Here is a 22,428-nt window from a genome sequence, read left to right on the forward strand (position 1 = left end):
GGGGGTACTCAGCGTGGGGGGATTGCTGAGGGCACTCAGAGGTGTGCTCAGGGGGACTGGGGAGGCCAGGAAGCCTTCAGTGGTGGGGGCACTTAAGCCCCAGCTGGGGAGGAGGGCTGGCTGGGGAGGAGGGCTGGCTGGGGAGGAGGGCTGGCTGGGGAGGAGGGCTGGCTGGGGAGGAGGGCTAGGTGTGGTATTCAGAGTGAGACTGAGGGGGGCTGGGGGGTCGGAGGGCGGTCTTGGAGGGAAACCCAGAGGCACTGCTGTGGGCTCACCAAGGGACTCACATGGGGTCTCTGGAGGGCTAAATAGAAGGGGGTTTCGGTGGGGCAGATTTAGTGGGGGGGGTGGGGAGAGGGCCTCAGGGGGCCCTAGGCGGCGTGTGTGGGAGCTTAGGGAGCCCAAGGAGGGGGGCGCTCAGCATCTTCTCAACCACGCCCCTGCTTTTCAGATCCTTCCTGACCACTTTTCCTTTGTGATGACTCCCATCCTGCTTTTTGTTCCTGGGAGTCCTGGAGACCAGCTGCTGTGGGGCCCAGATTCCCCTCTTGCAGGGCTCTACCTACCCCCTGGCCCCCTTCCTCCTCTGCAGACTTTCCTAGGTCCTGTGCAGGGCAGCTCCTCAGAAGATCAAGCCCCCAGCCTAAATGACCGTGTGTCCAGCCTGGGCTACACACCCATCCCTAGCCCCTGATCTGGGGAGGGGTCTCAGGGTACAAATAGAGCTTCTGAGAAGCCCCTACAAGGGAGGCAGTTCTGAGGGGCCTGTCCCACTATTTCCCAGCTGACTCACATGCCTCTGGTCTTCCCCGGCTGTGGTCCCTTCCTGGCCACTGCCTGCCTCCAGGCGAATCTTCTCGTAGTATACCCCCATCCTCTCCTGCTCTGACATCTCCTGTTCCCTCTGGGCTGGTGGCCTGGGGAACCCGCTGGGAGGGTTGTGGTAGCGAGCAGTGCTTCTGGGGGCCGGGGCAGGCTGATGGCATCAAGTCTGTGCTCCTTAGGCTGGTGAACTACTAAGGAGGTGAACAGGACACATTCTCTGCCCTCTTCGGGTCTCCAGCTGCGCCTAAGAACTAAGCTGCCATCAACAGGAGAGAAGCATACACGTTCTACTAAAGTCTTTACAGGTGCACGGGAGCCTTCACAAGAGAACGAAGACCCAGAGAAGTGACCAGAGCAGGAACGATCAATAGCAAACACTCGGGTGACAAAGAAACGCTTAGTGAAGAAGCGAAGTGACAGAGGGGTTGGGGCAGGGAGAGAATGTTGCTGGGAGTCACTGCAAGATGAGGCTTGTTTGCACAGATTTCTCCGCCTCATTCATCCCTGCTGGTAAGAATGTCTTCCTCCTGCGACCCCGGAGGGCACCTTTCATGTGGGGGTTCAATCTCCCACTTTGAAGAATAAAAAGGAGGGTCAGAGTGGGCTTCTTGCCTTTGCTGTGTGTCGGGTGCCACTAACTCAAAGCAGTCGATATGTCAAATTGGCACATTTAGGAGTGACAGGCTCTGAAACTCCTTAGGAGGCCTGATCACATCTGTGGTCCCTTTCAAAGGGTTCCTGTCCTGGGTAAGCTGCAGAGGTTCACGTTACAATTACAGGGAAAGCAACCCTGGCCTTGGCTGACCGGACAAGGGGGTAGGGGGCCAAGGCCATGGCATGGCCGGGTTCCCCCTGCAAACCCCCGGCATGCCCCTCAGCTGGCTTTGATCCAGCTCCGTGGGGGTTCCGCTGTGCAGCTAGAAATGGGTCCGTTCGTGAGCTGAGCAAGGCCTTGAAGGTGGGTGGCACCTGCCTGCCCAGCAGGGGTGAAGTCACAGGCCTGGGCCGCTGGTCGTGAGCCAAGACATCTGTGCTCTTCCCTGCAATCTTTCCTGTCCCCGTCGTTTCAGACTTGCAGAACAGTACAGAGCATTCCTGGGTACCTGCATCCCGACTCCTTCAATTTACCATTTGTGCGTTACCCTTCGTATACATCCTATACACATCCGATTCCTGCAACCAAGAATTCTCTTACGTAACCACAACACACTGATGGAAACCAGGAAATTATAAGACATACGGTAGTATTTTCCACTCTGCAGACCTCACTCAGCTTGTCAGATCTCTGCTTCGTGCAGGGTGCCTGATGCATTTAACCCGGGATAATCTCTCGTTTTTGTCATAAATGATAACAATGCCTGGAAATATCATGGTTTTTACTTGTTAAACATCTACTAAGACAGGAGCTTGGAATATAGTGTATTACCATTCCCAGCAACACACCGATGGAAAGGGTTATATTTCCAGTTTTACAGTTGAAAAAAGAGAGAGACAGAGAGGTTAGTGCTTTGTTCACCTTTATGCTTCGGGGCTTGTGGACTGAATCCGAGTTGAGTGACGGCTGGGTGCTGGAGTGGAGGGTGGGCTTGCTTCTCAATAAGAGGGATGATGGGGTTGGGGAGTTTGCAACCACATAGAGAGGTGGAGGTGGGCCCAGGCCAGAGGGGAGGGGAGAGCCTCTGGGAGTGGAGCTGGGCTGTGCTAGGTGTTGTGGTGTTGACTCGCAATTTCCTTTAACTGAATCTGTTTCTATGTCTGTAAGGTGCTGATAAAATCCTCCTCTCTTCTGTGAGGACTGAATGAGGTAGCACGTGGGGAGTGCGTGGTGTAAGGCCAATGGTAAGACATCCACCAGTATGGGACAAGTGAACACATTTAAATCTATTCCAAGCAAGAACTGCCCTCCTTGTCCCTTTGAACAACTTTCAGTGGAGAAGGAGAAAAGGGGCTCCGGGGATTTTCTCCAGCAACGGCTGTCGCCCGCCCCCTATAGGACAACGGTGTCAGCACAGCATCTTGGGACCCCTGCCTGGCCTGCTGGTGAGCCTGTGTCTGTGGGTGACTGGCCTGGCGTGGGCCGGTGTCTGTTCTTGATGTTTTGCACCCAAACAGGGGGGATGTGGAAAAGTCCTCACCACGCTCTACACTTGAAAATATCCAGGGAAGAGGGCTGGTCAGGGGGTAGGTGGCAGGACCTTCCTTCAGACACAGAAACATCTTTCTCTGCTCCTCGGGGCACATTTGCCAACGTCTGGAGACATTCTTGCTTGCCAAACGGCGGATGGGGTGCTCCTGGAACCTAGTGCCTACGAGGCCTGAGATGCTACCTGCATTGCATGGGATGGCCCCCAACCACTGGGGACAAGCCCCCATTATCCAACCAAAACATGAATAGTGCTGGGGCTGGGAAACCCTGACTAAGAGTAATGCGTAGAGTGATGCTGTGGGTTCTTCAAACAGGCTGTCTCTTTCCATCACCTCAGATCTGGCTGCTTCCAGCATGATTGTGTAAGCTTACTGCCAAATGCCAAAGACCAAGTGCCCTTTTATGTGGCCTGTGAGATGCCGATTACATAATACCATTTAATAAACAAGAAATGGGCAAGACGTGGAACTCTTGTGGAACTCTGCCTCATTCATCCCCACCCATTGGCAAAGCATTATTTCAACATCTCAAGGCAAACGAGGCCTTCTAAGTCAGTGTGCGCCAGGCTGATGATCGCGAAGTGTGGAGCGGATTTTCTGCCCTTTGCAGTGACGCATCCCTGCTACCCTTTGAGGTCAGCAGCCTCCTACATCAGTGCCTAGACAGGTAGCGGGCCAGCCCAGGAAGCCCGTGGCCCTGCAGGCTGGTGCTCAGGGGTCCTGCGTGAGCAGGGACGGGGCGGGACGGAGAGCTGGCAAGGACGAGAAGTTTGCCTTCACATCCCTGCAGGAGCCTCTAGAAGAAAAGTGTCCTGCCCTTCACCTTAAAGGAGATTTGATTTACAAAATACAGGAAGGCAATCCTCCCATAAATCAAAGCTCCTTTCTGGGGTTCCCAGAGCACTGGTGTGTGGGTGCTGCTCCGGGTATGTTGTCAGGAGCTGCCCAGGAGGGCTCGGGGCAGTCTGGGAGGGAGGCAGGGAGGGCCTGAGAAGGGAAGGACTCAGGGCACCCCAAGAGGGAGGGGGTAGCCTGGGAGGGCAGAGGGCACCCCAGGAGAGAGGGGGGAGGCCCAGGAGGGGACGGGGCACCCCACGAGGGAGAGGGGAGGCCCCGGAAGGGACCGGACCCCCCGCAGGAGGGAGGGGGATAAGCCTGGGAGAACTCGGGACTCCGCATGAGGGAGAGGGCGGCCCCAGACAGGCCAGAGGGGCGGGGCCGGGCTTGCACGCAGGCGCATGCGCTGCGCTCTTTCCCCCCGCTCCTCCCCTCCCACCGCCTTCGTGTTTCCGGCCGCTCTTTTCTGCATCCGGGGCACGAAAACTCTCCGTTGGGGCTCGGGCGGCGGCCCCCGACCGGAACCGGAAGTCGACACCGAGCCAGGCGGGGTAGCCGGCGTCCGACCCGTCAGCAGCGTGTGGCGGTCCCCAGGGGCGGCGGCCGCGCTGCTCCCTGCGACCGGGTCCCGCGGGCGGGCGGGCGGCCCGAGGGCGCGGCACCATGAAGCTGTACAGCCTCAGCGTCCTGTACAAAGGCGAGCCCAAGGCGGTGCTGCTCAAAGCCGCGTACGACGTGTCCTCATTCAGCTTCTTCCAGAGGTCCAGGTGAGCGGGCCCGGCGGCGAGGCCCCGGGGGTCGGGGGAGGCCCGCGGGGCGGGGGGATGGGGTCCCGGGGGTCGGGGTTGGGTGGGCAGGGGGCTCTCCCTCCCGCGTGGAGCCCTGAAATGGCCTCTTGCTCGGTGTGTGGACTGGACCTGCGAGGAATCCTCCTCCTTTCGTTGGAGAAAGGCTTATGCTATACTAGAACATTGGTTTTGTGCCCAGCGTTTTCCAAATTCTCGTCGTAATAGAATCGCAAGGAGACTGTGAATAAGTACAGATTTCCCAGGTTCACGCTCAGACGTGGTGAACTAGTAGGTGGAGGCCCAGGAATGTGTATTTTAAACCGACGCCTTTCTCCCAGTGATTCTAACCCGGGCGGCTCAGGGGCCACACCTGGAGAGCCAGTTTATGTTATCTGATGGGGTTTTTCTAGCAATTCAGTAGGAGAGGTATTGTTACGCTCCGTTTCATGGATGAAGTCATGAGGCCGCAAGAAATTATACCACAACCAGCCAGGAGTCAAACCCAAATTTTATGTTTTTTCTGATTAAGCTCTGATGGCGCAAGAGGGTGTGTGCTAAAGATTGGGAAGGAAGCATGGGACATGTAGGGCTTACAGGCGTCTTAAGTATTTCTGGACACCTTAATTGCAAGGAGGTGCGTGTGAGGAATGCTGGAGGCGCTTCAGCCCATTGGTGGGAGGGGTGGGATGACTCAGGCACCGACAGAGAAGGACCCTCCGGGCTCCGAGTCCAGTGGACGCTGCCATCTGGCTCTGTCCTCACTGCTTCTGGGCAGTAGTTGTTCTTGATCAGAGTGTTCTGCTGGCAGGATCGAAAACAGTTCCTGTTGTTGTTTCGTGGAAACGTTTAGCTTCTTTTGGGGCCTTTGGGAAGTATCTTCTTGACGCTTAGCTTTTTCTACCACGGCCTCTGCTCTGCGTTCTGTGTCGTTGCGTTTCTGCGATGGAACGTTTGGTGCCAATTTGGCTGTTTTTCTTCTTCGCTGCCCGTGTATACCGAAGGTGCTCAGGGGTTTCAGTATGGGACCTTTGCCTCACTGCTTTGGGATACCCCTGCCAGTTTGTGATGGTTGACACACTCAGTACTCTGGGCTCGCCCCCACTAGCACCTCTTAAAGCAGCATGTCATCCAGGCCTCTCACCTCCATTCTTCCTGCCTCGTGGCTACCAGACCCTGAGCTGTAAAACCTTCAGATGGGTCTCCAGCTTTTCTTGCCCCTGTGTGCAGACTTGTGCAACAAATGTAAGTCCCCCCTGTGTCTGGACACCGTCGTGCTGTGAGCTGTGTCTCTGCTTGGTTTTACTGCAAGGACTTCCTTATTTGGAGACTTTTTCTCGGTGGGATGATTTTGATCACATCACTCTCTCGAAGGAATGCTGGGCACCAGGTATTGTGCTAAGCGCCATTCGCTCCTCACAGCGAACCTGGATTTTGTGGGTTTGGCATGGGGCAGGAAGTAACGGGCTTGGGGGTCACACGGCTCCCAGCCGGGGACGTGCACTCCATGGCCGGAGGTCTTCACTCCACAGAGGGGCTGCCAGAGAGTCTCGTGAGCCGAGCCGTTGTCACCTGTGACTCTCTCATTCTGGCCCATTTCTCTGTTGGGCCCATGAGTGTTCTTTTCCCTCTCAGCCTTTGTACAAGTCACCTCCTTTTCCTCCTTGGCCGACTGCTTGCCTTCCAGAGTGCCCTGGACGGGGTGCCAGGATGAGCCAGCATGCCCGAGGCCGTGTTGCATGCCGTAGCCCGCATTCACCGCAGACGTGTGTCACCCCGCAGCGTGTGGCCTGCGCAGCGGCGGTGTCTGGTTGTGCACACGCTGGCTTCTACTGCTCCCCGTGTCCCAAACTGTGCTCTGACCGCAGCGTTACCTTGACTAAAGCCTGTAGAAAATCCCCACAAGGGTGGAAGTGAGTTGTCCTGATGAGCGAGGTAGCAAATAGATGTGGCTCGAACGGCTGTGAGGATTTGTAAGAAAACGGCGTCTCTCCTTAGTCACTGAGGTCGGGAGGGAAAGGAATGAGACCCAGAAGCCACAGCCCCTTGGTGTCTCCACTCGGAGGTCACCTTCTGTGATGCTGGGGACAAGGTGACAGGAAGAGGTAACATGTGTTATGTTTCTTAGCGTTCAGGAATTCATGACCTTCACAAGTCAGCTGATTGTGGAGCGCTCCGCGAAAGGCAGCAGAGCTTCCGTCAAAGAACAAGGTAAGAGGACCCGCTGCCTTGTGCCTGCGCCGTCCCGCTTCGGGCAGCCCGGAGCTCCCCACAGAGGCGCTGCCCCACGCGGAGGCTGCCAGGACCCCGCTCCTCTGCTGGCCGGTTCTCTCTTCCCTCCTCTTTGTTCTGTTTACGCACAATTCTGTGTCCACCGTTGGAGTCTGAGCTGCCTGATTCAGTTTTTACCCCAAAGCTTAGACTTGCTTCAGATCGGGGTCTAGCTCTCGTGGAGCAGTAAGTGGCCTTCCTGAATTCTTCTCTTTCCGCCCACGTTGGACACATCGCAAACAAGGATTCCCACAGGATGCGGTAATACCGCATCCTGTGCTTCTTAGGTTTTTGACCAGGAATCCGAAAACTCGTTACGTTTTCTTCTTGGTTCTTACGTTCACTTTTTCGTAATTCCGGTTTCCTGTAAGAGTCTTGAGGCTCTTCTTTGGGAAGCCTGTGTGACACAGACGACTCAGGAAGGACAGCTGTGTCACACAGATCGCGGGAAGCTCACTGGGCAGAGACTAGGGCCGCAGCCCCGGGGGCCGTGTGTTGGTGATGCAGATGTCCGTTACACCCGGGGGAGGGGGGTCCCCCTGTGTGTGCCCTGCGCAGCCTCCCTGTGCCGCCCACACCGCAGAGGTGAGATTGGACTGTGAACAGTGGTGTGTGGTCAGTCTTGCTCCGGGCCTGCCTCCCTGGCGATTGCCGAGAGCTGTGTCCTCCAGCACTGACCCAGCCTCTCCCGTTCTGGGGAGTGCGTGCGCATCGACAGCACATTTGCACCTTGGTTACTTGGGGACATAAAGACAGAACCCACAGAGCGTCAGCAGCGATCCTGACCTCCCTGGCCCTGCTCTCATTTATCGCTGCTCTCGTCTGACTTCAGGAGCTCACGTTCTCTCTCTACTCTTTGTTCCTGCACGGTTAGCATCAGGCAGTTCTGCGTGAGCGTGAGTCGTTGGGATGAGAAGTTCTCATTTGTCAGCTGTAATCCTTACATTCCTTTTTCTCTGGGGGTATGGTTAGCCGTATCCTGTCTGAAGCCTTTTGAAAGTGACAAAAATTCATACCAGGGAATGAGGACTATTTTGTAGAAGACCTGTAGAGACTGAAACTTTGGATAATTTGATGACTTTTCGCACAGTAATACTGGAGAGCAGGGTTAGCAAGACTGAATTTTTTCTGTAGGTGGACCTTCTCTCTTCTCTTCTTCCCTCTCCTCTCCCTCACCCCTCCAGCCCACCACAGCAGGAAACCTGATGCCCCAAGAGGCCTTATACGGGGCCACTCTTGTAGGAACTTTTTTTTTTTTAATAAAATTTTACTTATTTATTTGACACAGAGAGAGACAGCGAGAGAGGGAACACAAGCAGGGGGAGTGGGAGAGGGAGAAGCAGGCTTCCCTCTGAGCAGGGAGCCTGATGCGGGGCTCGATCCCAGGACCCTGGGACCATGACCTGAGCTGAAGGCAGACGCTTAATGACTGAGCCACCCAGGCGCCGCCTCATAGGGATTTTTAAGCAGTTGGAGGCTGCTCATCTTGTCCGGGGTCTCCAGCTCAGGAGCAGGACAGAGCGTCTGAGAGTTGTGGCTCTCGGAGACACGGCCAAGCCGGAGCTGGGGCTCCAGGATGTGACTGGGAAATGCAGCCGGGACTGCATCCCCTGGGCGGTTTTCTGCACCCCTGGTGGCTCCTTTAGAGCCTGGCTTTGCGCACCGGGCCTCTGGGCATTTACTCGCCTGAAGCCGGTGTTGGGCCCTGTTGGTTGCAGCACTTCGTCCTGCGCTGTCCTGTGTGAGTCTCCCTGAGCGACAGGCAGGGGCTCAGCAGTGTGACACTTTGACGATCACGGTGAGGATGTCCAAAGCCCTCACGTCACCATGCGCGTGTCTAACCTCTCCCTAGAATATCTGTGCCACGTCTACGTGCGAAACGACAGTCTCGCGGGAGTGGTCATTGCTGACAGCGAGTACCCATCCCGGGTAGCCTTTACCTTGTTGGAGAAGGTGAGTTGGCAGTGTGGCCGGGCTGGCCTTGGTCACCACTCTGGCCACTCTTCCTGCCTCTGCCTTCCCCGGGGGTGACTGTGGTTCCTGTGAGCCACGGCTGACTCTGTGCTCGGCCCTGTGGCCACCCCCCTCGGTCAGGCCATCCCTGCGCCCCGGGCGCTCCTTTCCCCCAAGTGGGTCCAACTCCGCCATGGGGCTGCGCGCCACAGTGCTCGTCAGAAACCTCTCGAGGATGCTGGCCTCTGGCCTCGCTGAGCACTGATCCTTTCACGAGCACGTGAGATCTGCTGGTTGCTTCAATCCAAAGGATCTAGCTCCCTTTTTGAAGAACTGTTTGGGAAAATGAGAGGGAAGGGACTTTTTGTCCTAGAATCGTAAAACCTGACAGAAGTGGAAACGGGTAGTTTAAAATTCTGATACTTTTATTTTTCTCCAGATGAGATTCGTGTCAGGTTGGGTACACTTCATTTTTAATTGCCAGAAATCTTAAAAACTTGAGCCTAGATTTGCCCCTGGCCGTGAGCTGTGCTCCTCCTTCTGGAGCCTGACAGCCTCTCTCGGGCTGTCCGTTCAGGTTCCGTGGCTGCAGGTGCTGATGGGCTCCTCTGTCCTGCAGGTACTAGACGAATTCTCCAAGCACGTGGACAGGATAGAGTGGCCAGTCGGATCCCCTGCTAGCATCAACTACACGGCCCTAGATGGCCACCTGAGTCGGTACCAGGTAGGGCGGACAGAAGCCGCCAGGAGCGGCCCTGCGGGTCATGGCTCTGGGCGACTTCCTGGCAGCCTTGGTGTTGGTGTCCCCCTGAAACACTCAGGGCTCACACTGAGATCTGGAACCCAAGCTCCACGGCGGGCTTTCCCTTCTCTGCTGTGTGTGTGAGCAGCCTGTGGTTGGTGAACTTGGCAAACCCTGTCCGGCTCCCTTGGTTTGAGCTTTGTTTCCAGGTGGTCACTGTACTCCTGATGTTGTTTTGGGCTCTTCCCTAGAACCCCCGAGAAGCTGACCCCATGACTAAAGTGCAGGCTGAGCTGGATGAGACCAAAATCATTCTGGTAAGCGGGAGCGGGGATGAGTGCATCCTGGAGCTGGGTGGCGGGGGGGGGATGGTGCCAGGTGCACAGTCAGGCTTGGGGTTGGGGGAGCCCTCATGCAAATGCTTCGCTGGAAGGGGTGGTTGCCTGCCTCTCCCCAAGCGTCTGAGGCCCCAAAGCCAGACCGCCCAGGCGACCCCGGGTCTACGCTGCCTGCACCCGTCTGGGTGCAATATCCCTGTTGCACGAGAGCCCCAGCCGAGACCTGCTGTGGCCCTGATCCCTCCCTGCTGTGACGGTCTCCGTTCTGGGCTTTGCTTCCCTGCCGCTGCTGCCCGCCCCCCGCCGTTGGTCTCCAAGCCCAGCAGGTGCCTCTCTCACAGGGTGTGGGCTCTGGGGGGCAGGAGAAGCCGCCCGTGCTCACTAAACACAGACCGGGGGTCCTCAGGCCCGGTCAGGAGAGCAGGAAGCCCACGTCTTCCCTGAGCGCTCTGCTGGTCTGTAGCTGCTGCTTCAGTGTCTCTCTCTCCCTCTCTGTCCCTCCTTCTCTTTTTCTCACTAATTGCAAGTTCTCTTTGGCACTCGCTGTGTCTGTTCTCTTCTCAAGTTTGGTCCCGTGGCCTCTGCCTGGTCACTGGTCCCTGGCTTCCCACCTGCCACCATTGTGTCTGGACAGTAGCCACCAATCTGTGGTTCTTCCGCTTACTGTCCCCCAGGAGCTCCCAGGAAAGCTCTGGGGTCAAGTGCACACTGCCTGGCGCTCACGCAGGTGCCCCACGCGCCGGCCTCCCGATGCCACCGCACGGTCACGACCAGTATACGCGTCTCGCTGACGGGCGTGTGAGCCCTCGGGACCGGGAGCTTGTCCTTATCCACCCCGCTCCCAGTAGGTGGCAGATGTGGGACACCAGTGCCCAGCAGCTAGTGAACCTTAAGTGAGTGGCAGAGGTGCCCAGAAAAACGCTGTGGGCTCTGGCTCGGCCTTCGTGCCCCGCGCCGTCTCCGGGGCTTGGACGCCGGCCTGGGCAGGACCCAGGAAGCTGCATTCTGCGGAAACCATCGGGGGGTGCTGCAGACGTCACGCTGCGGATGACGTGGTTTGGGGGCTGTGGGTCGGAAGTGAGGTGCGAGGGTCTTCAGGTGTCTCCGTCTCTCTTCATGGGCTTCTCCGCGTGTTCTCCCTGAGCGCGGGCAGCCGGCGCAACGGTGGCCCCCAGTGCCCGCAGAAACGGGCTTGCCGGCCGTGCCGCCTCCCCGTGCGGCCCTTCGCCTCGTTCACTTTTCGCGCCGGCAGCCGGAGTCGTGAGCTCTGTGTAGAGAGAGACGACTCGTTCCCCCTCCTGGGCCGGTCCCTGTCCAAGGGCCCAGGCTTGTGCTCCTTGCTCCGATGAAGCCCAGGAGGGGCTCGCAGGTGCTCCGGCGACGGCCGTCCGCGCGGGCCCTCCCCGAGTGTAGTGTTGGACAAGGGGCCCTGAAGGCAGCGGGAGGCGGTGTGTCCAGTGGGAGTCCACGTGTCTACCGTGGCTGCGAGCGTGGTGGTGTTGAGCCTGTGCTCGGGGTGCCCGGGATGGGCTCCGGGTCCTGCTCGGCTGGGACGCTCCCGACGCTCCCATAGGGGGAGGATCCCACAGGAGAAGCGCCTCCCGTGACGGAACCGCAGGAGGGGCTCGTGTCTGCTTGCTTCGTGGACACGGAGCGTCTGCTTGTTTCTGTGTCCAGCACAACACCATGGAGTCCCTGCTGGAGCGAGGGGAGAGGCTAGACGACCTGGTGTCCAAGTCCGAAGTGCTGGGAACACAGTCCAAAGCCTTCTATAAGACAGTGAGTGCTAGCCCTTCCGCGGGCTCCCGCCACCGACGAGTTCCTAGGACGTTCGGTGACGCATGGGGAGAGCAGAGGGGGTGGCCCAGGCCTGGCAGTAGTGCAGGGTCTCTCGGGCGCCGGGGGAGCCAACGTGGGCAGAGGCCTGTCCCCACCCTCCCCCCCCGGCTCCGGCTGCTCTCCCTGCGCCCCTGGCCTCGCATGTTCCTGCTGCCCGCTGAGCGGTGAGGCCTCCAGGCTTCCCAGAGCGGCCCTTCCACCTCTGTTCCCCTTGACAGAAGTGGCCGGGCATGCACCTGTGTTTTCCTGTGAGTCTGGGAGGGACACGGCCATGGGGCTCGGCGGGGGGGCGCGCCTGTGAACCCGTTCTCTGAGGACATTCTCAGAACGACCCCCGCGCACGGGACCGGGTGGCGCTGGGGGACCCAGGCTGTTGCAGAGTCAGACGCTTGGTCCACCTGCAGGTGCTCTCCGTCCCCCCAGCCCACTCCGTGGCCCCTGCCTCCCGGCCCCTACCGCCCACCCCGGCCTGTGGGCCGCCGTGGGGCTGCCTCCGCCTCTCCAGCCCCGGTGTGTTTCTGTCCAGGCCCGGAAACAGAACTCGTGCTGCACTGTCATGTGATGGCAGCCTGCGGAGGCCCCCGTGCCGAGATGGCCCGGCCATCGGCATCAGACCCGCAGCCCCTGGAGAAGCAGAGCCGCCATGGAGAGACCCACGTGGGGACATATTTTCACTTGGGAGCTCCTGGCAGGAACTGAGGGGTCGTGGAAGGGCCCGGGGCTGGGGAGCATTCAAACTTACGTGTCCGGTGATTTTTGAAAAGCTCGTTTGAGGCCCCCAAAGGTGTATTCTTGGGCCAGATGAAACCATAAACTCTGAGTGACTCACATAGACGCTGAAGGGCTCGTCTCTAACCCCTGGGAAACCTGTGGGCCCGCGACTTGTGCGAGGCCCCCGGGGAGGTCGGAGCCAGGCTTGTTGGTCCTCGGTCCGCCTTGGAGTGGTGTTTGTGCGCTGACTGTATTAACACTCTAGTAAAGCCAGGGTGAGCCCCGATCGCAGGACGGAGGGGGCGGAGTGGGGGATGGACCTACTGCGGGCGCAATCGCGGGGGCTGAGCAGGCCAAGGCCCGCGCTGGGACGAGCCAGGCGCACAGATGCACTTGTGCTGGACTGACTGCTTGCCGAGGGCGTGGCTCATCCACAGGACACAGATGCCTGTGGGGTGGGGGACGTCGGCCCTGCCTCGCCGCTTAGCTTTGCCCGCCGGGTCACAGCAGCGGATATTGTCTCTCAGCCCGTGTTCACCTGCCTCTCTGGCAACAAGACTGTGTTAGCGACCACCTGGGGCCTGCGTGCCTTAGCAAGTGGCCTTTGCCGTGGCCACCTTTCCTGGCCACCAAGACCAGGTGCCAGCCATCCCGAGGACTCCCAGTGCCCCACGTGTGGCCTGATCTCCGCAGGAGCACTGCTGAGAGCCCCCCCACCCCCGCCCCGCAGCACGAGCCCCAGCCCTGAGCCCTGCCCACTCCCTCAGGCCCCACCGCCATGGTCCAGACTGCCTTCCCTCGTCTTGCAATGCTTCCTGAGGATGTGAGCCCGTGAAGCACTCTTGGGACCTGGTCGCCTCAGAAGCCCCTGCTGGGGCTGTGTCAGACAGGGTCTCGTCCTCTGGGGTCCTTCCCTGAGCATGCTGGTTCTTGCCCTACCCAAGAGGTCCCGTTGTCCTGACACAAAGTGCCGGGCCCTAAATTCCCTTGTTTGGACCAGAAGGTGGCACCTACGTGGCTTTGGAGGACCCCTACGCCTCACCCCAGCAGGTTTACCCACCGGCTATCCTGCTCTGGGCACTGTGTTGGCCAAAGGAGTTGGCCTACCCCTAAAATAGCCTGCCTGAGGGACCCCCTGGAACGCGCAGGCCCAATCTGCTCACTGGTGCCCAGGGGGCTGTGACCTCCCCTTAGGAAGGACCGTGGTGTCTGACTCCAACTTTGGAGGTCGCTGGGGCAGAGCTGCAGGGAGGGCCCTGTGGGGGGTGGGGGGCTGGCTCAGGCCCAAACCAGCGTTTCCCCAGCTCCTGCGGTCCCTTGGAAGCCTTTGGCAAAGAGTGTATTTTAGTAACTGCTGCCTAACTTCTCTGTTCTATCTGAAAGATTCTTATCTGGATAAAGTTGTCTTTTGGAATTCCAAAATAGTCCTCTGCTTTGTTCAAGCCTCAGGGGCCTCTTTCCTCAGGAAGCCTGCCCTCCGTGTGTGCACCTGCGGGGAGCGCCTGTCCGGGGGAGGTGGCGGCTGCCTAGATCCCGCCCCCACCAATGGCCTTCCTAGCAGGAGCCAGGGGAGCCCTAGAGCCGACCTAGGGGAACCGGCCTGGGGAACTACCACACAGCCACAGCAGCCTGCGCCACGTGGATGGAAACTCCTCGGGGTGGGGGTGGGGGGGCAGCCCTGCAGGTGTGTGGGGGCATCCGTGCCTCCTGGGGTGCGTGCAGGCCAAGGAGTCTCCAGTCTGCTCCCAGTTTAGGGAATGAGTTTGCTCGCTGATCATCAGAGGGTCTGAAGACTTCTCTGCCTGTTTCATTGCTGGCCCCGGGCCTTGCTTTCAGCCTTGTGACCCTGGAAATGGGAAGCAGCCTTGGGATTTCTGGCTGGACCAAGGGCACCAGCTTTTTAGTATGGGGTCTTCTGAGGCCCAGGGAGCTTTGCTCAAAGTGGGGTGCCACTTAACAGGGACCAACCGAAGGCTGTCTCATGGGCCCGGCTCCATAGTTGCCCACCGAGCCCGCACCCCACACCTCTGGGCTCAGGAGCATCCGGGGCGGGGCGGGGCTGCACTGTGCATCCATGGGGAGGCCTGGCCTGGAAAGTGTCCTCAGATTACAGCTGATAAGTGAGTGGAACCCTAGATACTGTGCCAGGACCCACTGCTGCTCGCTTGAGGGCTGTGTCCTAGATTCTGAGCCCCGCTCTCGGATCCTCTGCGCTCCCTGGCACGGCCCTCCCTCCTGAGAGCACCTGCTGGGCACCAAGAAGTCGCAGTCAAGGGCTCCTGTCTTAGTGACCCCCAGGGTGCCCTTCTTACCAGAAGTCACTTGCACACACAAGTTGGGAGTGTTTATATCTCGGATTGTTTTGAGGCCCACATTTCTGTCCCAGGAAAGCACGAGGCCTGAGGTACAGACAAGCATTGGCAGGGCCTGGGGAGCCAGTGTGAAGGGGAGGCTGCCCATCTTCATATGAGGGTGCACCCGGGTTCTGGCAGGGCTGTGTGGGGGAGCGGCTGGGCTGGGGGCTGGGGTTCGGAGGGGCCCTGGCATGAAGCCCCCAGCTGCACGTGAAGCCGTTTGTCCTGTTTTTCTTTTATTTGCAGTTTCCCGAGACAGAACAAAATAATGATTTTTTACACTTACAAGGCTCAGAAAGAAAAGACAATGGAACTCAGCAAAAAGAGAGAAGGGGGGGGCCGGCCAGCACTGCGGGCAGCCGGCCCTCCGCAGAGTGGCCACACCTCCGACATCTAGCTAGACGAGCAGGTGTGGCCTGCTCGAGAGGGGTCATGCAAAAGAACTATCCCCCAGAAAAAATCCCCAAATTATCCCAGACAGGCAGCTCCGTGGAGATAACAGGTGAGGGGAGGAGGGGAGGAGGGCCCCGGAGGTGAGGGTGGTCGGGCCACACGCTGTCCCCGGTGAGTCCTGCCGCTGCCCGCGGCCCAGGGAGCCTGGCGGATGTTTACCCTGTGTCCATGGGTGGGGACAGCTGTCCTGAGCACAGCCGTGGACGGGCAGGTGAGTGTCCATTCTGAGTGTCTGCTGATGGACAGTCCCCTGGGAGACCAGCATCCTGTGTCCCGTTCCCCACTCTGTGCCCCTCCCTTGGCTTAATTTGTGGGGGAAGATAAAGAAAATCCTTGTTGCAAATGTGAATTAAGGGGCAGGTATTGGAGCGGCAGGGTCCCGCACCCTCTGCGATCACAACCCGACCACCCCACCTGGCCAGCTACCCTGGGCACTCTCTGCTGCCATCTGACCACAGGGCCCATCCCCGAGCCTCACCACGGTGCCCACCGGCACGCAGGGGGTGCCTCGCGATGGGCCCAGCCTCTCTTCTCATCCCGTGGTCCCTGTCCCACACTGCAGCCTGCAGAGGCCTGGTGGGGGTGGGGGGCCCGCCGCGCCCTGCCCTTCAGGCCCAGGGCAGCCGGCCCTCCCTCTGCTCTGGGCCAGACTCCAAAAGCACCGTCCGCAAACACGTGCTGTGCCCACCGGGAGCCCAGGGTGCCACTCACCCGCTTTCTGACCCCCTCCCCTTCCTGTGTCTTGACCAAGACCGGAGCCCCTCTGTGGCCGCACCAGCTGGCGAGGGGAGAGGTGGCAGAAGGTGGCAGAAGGTTGGCACCCCGAACAGGAGGGAGGTCGGCCCAAGGGTTCCCCTCCCCAATGGGGCTGCCGCCAACAGTGTCCTCTTGGCCAGTCTCCCGCCAGGCGTGAGGTCTGCACCTCCCCGGCCCTAGAGGGACCGGAGTGGGAGCCCTGGGCCCGCGGGGGCGTCTCAGATGGCTCATCGGGGCCCCGGGGGCCGGCCCGGCCTCTGCACTGCTCGTCCATGCTGGGGGCATGAGAGGAAGGGAGGGGAACAGCCGTGCTCAGGTCCCCCTGGCCCCAGGTGGCCGGCACTCCTGATGGCAGCCATGCACGGCGGGGGATGCAGACCTAACACACGCGGGTCCTCAGCCCGGCCCCTGTGGATGCGGTCACTGCCCCACCGGTCCCCAAGGGGCCAGGGGCGGACAGACACATGGAGCATGGGGGGGGTGCCCGTCGGTTCGAAGCCCCACAAATGCCAGTGATTTGTACAGCTTTTTCCTTTGTTTTGTTCTCCTGTTTCATCCAACATCAATTGTGTGTGTGTGTGTGTGTGGTGGTCGTCATCTTGGTGTTAAAAAGAAATTACGTCCGGTCTTGGTTTTCTGCAGACACAGGCACCAGGGGAGGAACGAGGCAGACACAAACATGCGACAGGCAGGCCACAGGAGGGCGGCCGGGCTCCAAACACCGAGTCTGTCCCGCGAAGCCGGCCACAGCTCTGAAGAGGGGGAGGAGGAGCGTGGGGGTCAGCTCACGTTTGCCCCCCCCCCCCGGGGAGGAGGGGGAGGCTAGGGGTCAGCTCACGTTTGCCCCCGCCCCGGAGGAGGGGGAGGCTAGGGGTCAGCTCTCATGTGCACCCCCCAGGGAGGAGGGGGTCGGCGGGGCGGGGGGGGGGGGGGGGGTCAGCTCTCATCTGCCCCACCCCCCAGGGAGGAGGGGGCGAAGGCGGGGTCAGCTCTTATGTGCAACCCCCCCACACAGGACGGGGAGAGCGGGGATGGGGTGCTGCCTGCCTGCAGCCCGCGGCGCCCCCCGGGGAGGGTCTGCGCCAGCACCCACCTTCACTGCAGCGGGGCCACGGGCGCGCCCGAGCAATGGAAGTGCACGTTCTGCCACTTGCCGTCGCGGCGGTGCCACACGCGCGTCTCCTCGGACTGGCTGGTGCGGGGCCGGCCCTGCCCGTCGATGTACTGCGTCAGGCGGATGTAGGCGATGCACGCGGCGTCCTCCCCGATGACGTGCACGTGCGGGTTCAGGATGGTCGTGTGGATGGGCTTGCTGTTCTTGGCGAGCACTGCGGGCAGGGGCAGAGGCGGGGGCTCGCGGGGCGCCCCGGGAACCTCCGCTCCCGGCAGCGCACGGGGGGCGGGGAGGGGGGGGCCGGGGTGGCCTGGAGGTCTCGGGGAGCCCTGCGTTGCTGTTGGGGGCGCGCCGCCCACGCCCTGCACCGGCCCCCTGACTCACGGTTCTCGAAGTAGAATCTGTGGAAGTCCATCCCTTCGACCAAATTGCCCAGAGCTTCAGGCTCGAACGAGGTCAGGCCTGGGTCACAGATTTTCCTGGGGGGCATACCCAGGTGAGGAGAGGCCCCTGCCGCGGCCCACCCCTCCCTTCACCGCAGGGAAGCCCCCACCGCCCACCCCAGGCCTCCCGGGACCCAGCCCAGATGCCCTGCTCACGCGTAGGCCTCGAAGTCCCCGTTGTTGACGGCCTCGATGAGCTGCTCGGTGATCTTGATGACCTCCTGCTTCCGCGCTGCAGGGACACAGCCGCCCAGTGACCGAGGACCACCCCAAGCGGCCCTGCAGAGGGCCTAGGGCAGAGCGTCCCCAGCCCCCACCCGCCTCTCCTCCCCAGGAGGGACCCGCGCCCAATTGGTCCAGCTCACATGGCTCCCTCCAAGGTCACCCACAGCCCCCACGTTTCCAAGTCCACCAAGCCGTGTCTTACATAGAAGTTCTGGAGAACGCAGAAAGGGAAGCAAAGCCCGCCGTGTGGCCCCCCAGTCCCTCCGGCCGTGTCCCCTGGGACTGGCCCTCCTGGCTCCTGCCCACCTGGATTCAGCTCACAAGCCCTTTGCGAATGCAACACGTCTTTAGAAACATCTAGTAACGAACTATAGAAATGATCCCTGTAAGGGCCGGCTGTGAAGCAGTGAGGGGACGGGGTCTGCAGGGTGAGGACTGGGAGCAAAGACCAGGGAGTAGGGCCAGAGGGGCCCGAGGAGGAGGACGCGGAGTCTCTCCCTGGAAGCCCACGGACAGCCAGCTGGCCTCGCACCTGCTCCAGTCTCCACCTGCGTGCAGTCCTGGGCCCGGGTGCCAGCTCCCCCCCGCCCCCCGGGCATCACCAGCCCACCTCACACCCTCTGTCCCAGGGCTCTGGGCTCCTGCCCGCTTGGCCTCTGCACCGGGACAGGCCCGGCCCCAGGGTGCTGGCCTGGGGTCCCCGTTGTCTCTTGAATCACAACTTGTTTCAGAGAATAACATAGCCCCACACCCTGCGGATTCAAACCTGGACCACTTTCATTGCCGCTGAGACTTTTTTAAAGAAATAAGCCCTTCCAGATACAGTTGTGAATGCCCGTGTCCCCCTAAATCTCGTTCTTCACTCCCCCTCCCCAGAGAAGGCCTGTCCTCAGGTGGGTGCTTAGCCGCTTCCGCGCAGATGTGTCCACCCTCGAATGTGCACACACGTCGGGTGTGCGCGCACACGGATCCCAGGGATCTCTTCAAGCAGCAGGCTGACGGTAAGCCTCAGACCCAGCCAGCGCAGGATCCCAGGAGCTCCTCCCCACGGGCTCCCTCCCGGGGCACGGCACTTCCAGCAGCTTCCCTGGCTCCCTAGCAGCTCTCTGCCTCTGCGGCTGGGCATCTGTCTGCACTCCAGCCACCAGTGCCACGGGGAACGGCACACGCGTGAGGGGATGCGCGGTCTCAAGTCCCAGAGCACGGGTGGCAGGGTCTCCAAGGGTGCACTCCGCGTTTTGAAGCATGTGCCCACAGCCCTGGCACGGGGCTGCCCGCGCATCCTCCCCGCTGCCAGCACCCTCGGCTGTCCGCGTGCCCCCTCCCACAGATGCCCGCCTGAAGGGCGCCGTGTGCTGCACGTGAGCCCAGACAGGCCTCATGTGCTGCACGGGGCCTGCATAGTGAGGGCAGCAGGAGCTCCGTGACGGCCGAGGGCTCGGGTGCACGCGTGTGCTGGTGTCACGGGGGAGGGCACGTTTGCACGTGGAGATTCGTGTGTGCACCGCCCTGTGGGTTTCTCTTATCTTGGAAAACCCTCCCTCTGGACCCAGCTGCATTTGTGCGAAGGTCCCGTTTCCATTTCTCACCGAACTCTGTGTCCTCACCGTGGCAGGGTTTGGGCTCCGGGCGGTCTCTGTGCAAGCCCAGGCCCCCACTGTCCGGTCGGCCCTGGAAGCTGGCCTCCAGTACGGTGGGCTGCAGGCTCCAGGGACCCCACGCCCACCTGTCCCGACACCTGCCATTCTCCTCTCTCAGTCTTGGGACCCGGGGCAGGACAGTGTTGGGCATCTTGGGTCCCTCTGCATCACCGGTCTATGGCCTCCCAGCAGCCTGCCCACCTCTCTGCCCTCTGGCTGGGCGTTTCTGCTTCGGGGACGCTCATCCGCCCTCCCAGGTCCCTGTCACCACTGCAGTCCAGCTTTTCCCCGGCGACCCCCAAGCCAGGCCCCCCCCGCCCGTGTGAGGGTGGACAGCGCCCGCGTGTCTGACACCCAACACCGGTTGGCCCCCCTTCTTCACCCCAGCAGCCCATGGGAGCCCTCAGCCAACAGCCCTGCGACTGGAACTGCCCGACACGTCCTCTCTTGTGTCCCGTGCACCCCGTACTGTGGTAAGTCAACCCGATCTTCCACTTAGTGAAGTCGTGTGGAGTGTTTTAAAGCCAGTTGTGATTCAAAATGAGAGTATAAAGTCACCCAGAGGGAATCAGGGTGACAGCACACATCGCAGAGCCTGGAGTTTGGGAACCAGCGTCACACGCATTCTGCAGACAAGCAAGGTGAGATCGCAGCAGGGCTGCTGCCCAGACCCACCCCTGCCCTGCATGGCAGCCCTGCCTCCCCCAGGGGCGCGCAGCGTGGGGGGCTCCCCGGGAGGTGAGGCCGCGAGCTGTGACCCCGCCCCAGGCAGCTCCGGCAAGGGTGTGGCGTGGGAGGGGTCCCGGGATGGACCGGAGCCCCTGCATGCCCTCTCCCGGGACGAGCTAACAGGCCAGGAGGCCAGGCTGCTGGCAAAGGGTCTGGGGGACCCCAGTGACCCCAGGCTGGCCCTAATCCGTGTCCCTTGGCAGCTGCAGGGGCACCGCGAGCCCCCAGCCACCCCAGGCGGGCAGCTGTGCAGGATCAGCCTGGATTGGGTGTAATCCCTGATTATGGGGAACACGGCCTGGGCCAGTGGGCACCGAGCCCATTTACACATGACGACAGCTGACGGCTACATGCCCCTAACCCACCCCAGGGACAGCCCCCCGCCGCCTGCACCTCAGTGCTGGGTGAGGCGGACCCTGGCCCCAGAGGTGGAGCTGGGGGCACCCCGGCTCTGACGCCCACGGCCGCAAGTCTGGAGAGCCAGTTCTGCACAAGTCCCCTCTCGGGGCTGATTCCACCCCCGTCCTTCACCTGCGGACCCCCCAGCACTCGAAGGAGCTGCGGTGCTGAGGACTCAGGGGAGGGCACATGCCGGAGCAAGGACGCTGCTCCCTGAGGGGCCTCAGCGCCCCCAGCGCTCACCCCCTCCCCCGCCAGTCCTGCCCTCCACGCCCCCCCACACCCCTCCCTTCAGTCCCGCTCAGGGCCCCTTTTTGTGGCCCCCACGTCTGTAGTTTGGTTCAAGGCAGACCCCCAAGATCAGCCCAGGGTGCTCAGCGCTCACAGCATGCCCTGTCCTCAGAGCCCCCAACCTGGCCTCCTCTGCAGACTCCAAGGGCAGCTCGCAGCCCTGGGCGGGGGTCCTGTGGCGGGTGGCCCCCACTGGGGGCACCTCTCCACATACCCCAGCTTCTGCTTCTTCATCTGTGAAACCAGGGCCAAGAGGGGCCGGGGAGACGGGGACATGGATGCTGCCGATCCCTCCCCAGGCTCTGCTGCGCACCTGCCACAGCGCCCCCCCCGCCCCACGAGACCACCCCGCCTCTGTGACGGGCCTCCAGTCCCCGGCCAAGCCAGCCCGGGACCCGCACCTGGCCTCGGCCCTCTGGCCAAGCACAGAGCGCTCCTGGGAGGGGGTCCGGGGGGGGCACTGCTGTCCAGCCGCCGGCCCATGCCCTCGCGGCCGCTGGGGTGGGCTCAGCTTGCCCGCAGCCCCCATGCCCCCCCACCGCTGCGGTGCTCCGCTCCCCCTCCGCCCTGCCCTGGCCCCCAGGCCCGGCACTCACCCAGCCACTCCCCAGCCATGCCCAGCCCCTGGCCCGCAGCCTCTCATCTGACAGCACCTCCCTGCCTGGTGTCTCCCGGCAGGTGGGGGGGGTGCGGCCCTGGGGTGTCACCCATCCCTGTAAGCGATCCCGGTGGCAGTCGGCAGGCGGGCTGGGGCAGCCGGCTCCTCCCTCCCTGCCTGGGGAGGGGCCCCAGCCCAGCGCCGGCCCCTCACCGCCCCCCCCCCCCCCCAGCCCTGGGCCCCTGCAGTAGCATTGTCTGCGTCACGCGGGCCCACAGATCACAGGCGTGAGGCTCTAGTTCGCCCCGACTGCTTCTGATTCCTTCCTACACACATTCACACATGCCCGTCCTCAGCCACAAACTCACGTTCCGAGGCTAGACGCCTTCATGTGGACTTCCCTGTGCTCCCCTTTCTGTCCCCTCCAAGCTGGCCCCTTCCCAGAGTGAGGGGTCCCATACCACAGCCGGGGGTTCTCCACACCCCTGTGAGCCCCCACAGAGCAGCCAGGGGGCCACTCAAGGTGTTACCTACACAAGGGGCCTGGGAGAGCTGGAGATAGGCAGGGTGGGGGGCCCTGGGCTTCCGGGGCCCCTGAGCCCCTCCTCACCGTGTTCAGGATGTCAGAGAGCCTGGGGGCTGGGGTGGAACCGACCAGACGTGAACAGGAGGCAGGTGGGGGCACACAGGACAGAGAAGCTATGGGCTGACGAGCCAAGCCAGAGAGAGGAGGGGGCAGAGTGGGACGTGGGGGGGCACGGAGGGCCGAGGGGAGACAGGGGGGGGGCGGGGGGGGGACCGGGGATAGAGGGAATGTGGGGGGATGAAGGCGGATGTGGGGGACACGAGGAATGTGGGGGCACAGAGGGTGACGTGAATGGACATGGGGGTGAAGGTGGACATGGGGACAGAAGAGGACAGGGGGACCCAGGGACACAAGGAATGTGGGGGCATGGGGATGTGGATGGATGTGGGGGTGA

General features: G+C 61.4%; 2 protein-coding genes across 3 annotated transcripts in view; one reads left to right on the forward strand and one right to left on the reverse strand.

The window, feature by feature from the left end:
* Positions 1 to 4,099: 4,099 nt before the first annotated feature.
* YKT6 (YKT6 v-SNARE homolog) lies at positions 4,100 to 13,858 on the forward strand. 2 transcript variants are annotated; one of them, XM_021703679.1, is made up of 7 exons: positions 4,100 to 4,574; positions 6,721 to 6,803; positions 8,716 to 8,816; positions 9,436 to 9,540; positions 9,810 to 9,875; positions 11,574 to 11,675; positions 12,262 to 13,858. In XM_021703679.1, exons 1-7 carry the CDS (start codon positions 4,471 to 4,473, stop codon positions 12,295 to 12,297), a joined length of 597 nt encoding a protein of 198 aa, XP_021559354.1. In that variant the 5' UTR covers positions 4,100 to 4,470; the 3' UTR covers positions 12,298 to 13,858. The 2 variants fall into 2 exon arrangements, with proteins under 2 accessions (XP_021559354.1, XP_044775901.1); XM_044919966.1 differs by lacking the exon at positions 11,574 to 11,675.
* Positions 13,859 to 16,594: 2,736 nt separating this feature from the next.
* Positions 16,595 to 22,428, reverse strand: part of CAMK2B (calcium/calmodulin dependent protein kinase II beta) — a 71,857-nt gene continuing 66,023 nt past the window's right edge. Inside the window, exons 20-24 of the mRNA XM_021703733.1 lie at positions 21,983 to 22,147; positions 17,723 to 17,798; positions 17,508 to 17,602; positions 17,103 to 17,337; positions 16,595 to 16,761 (exon numbers count right to left, since the gene is read on the reverse strand). Of these exons, the coding sequence (XP_021559408.1) occupies positions 17,105 to 17,337; positions 17,508 to 17,602; positions 17,723 to 17,798; positions 21,983 to 22,147 (569 nt within the window). The 3' untranslated portion in view covers positions 16,595 to 16,761; positions 17,103 to 17,104. The remainder of the gene's footprint in view (positions 16,762 to 17,102; positions 17,338 to 17,507; positions 17,603 to 17,722; positions 17,799 to 21,982; positions 22,148 to 22,428) is intronic.

This window comes from Neomonachus schauinslandi, chromosome 12 (genome assembly GCF_002201575.2).
Source record: "Neomonachus schauinslandi chromosome 12, ASM220157v2, whole genome shotgun sequence".
Lineage (NCBI taxonomy): Eukaryota > Metazoa > Chordata > Mammalia > Carnivora > Phocidae > Neomonachus > Neomonachus schauinslandi.

Excerpts from the sequence above, each read along its gene's own strand:
- YKT6 (XM_021703679.1), top strand. The coding sequence starts at position 4,471 with ATGAAGCTGTACAGCCTCAGCGTCCTGTACAAAGGCGAGCCCAAGGCG. Across the intron at positions 4,575-6,720 it reads AGCTTCTTCCAGAGGTCCAG|CGTTCAGGAATTCATGACCT; the intron begins GTGAGCGGGCCC and ends TATGTTTCTTAG. Across the intron at positions 9,876-11,573 it reads ATGAGACCAAAATCATTCTG|CACAACACCATGGAGTCCCT; the intron begins GTAAGCGGGAGC and ends TTCTGTGTCCAG.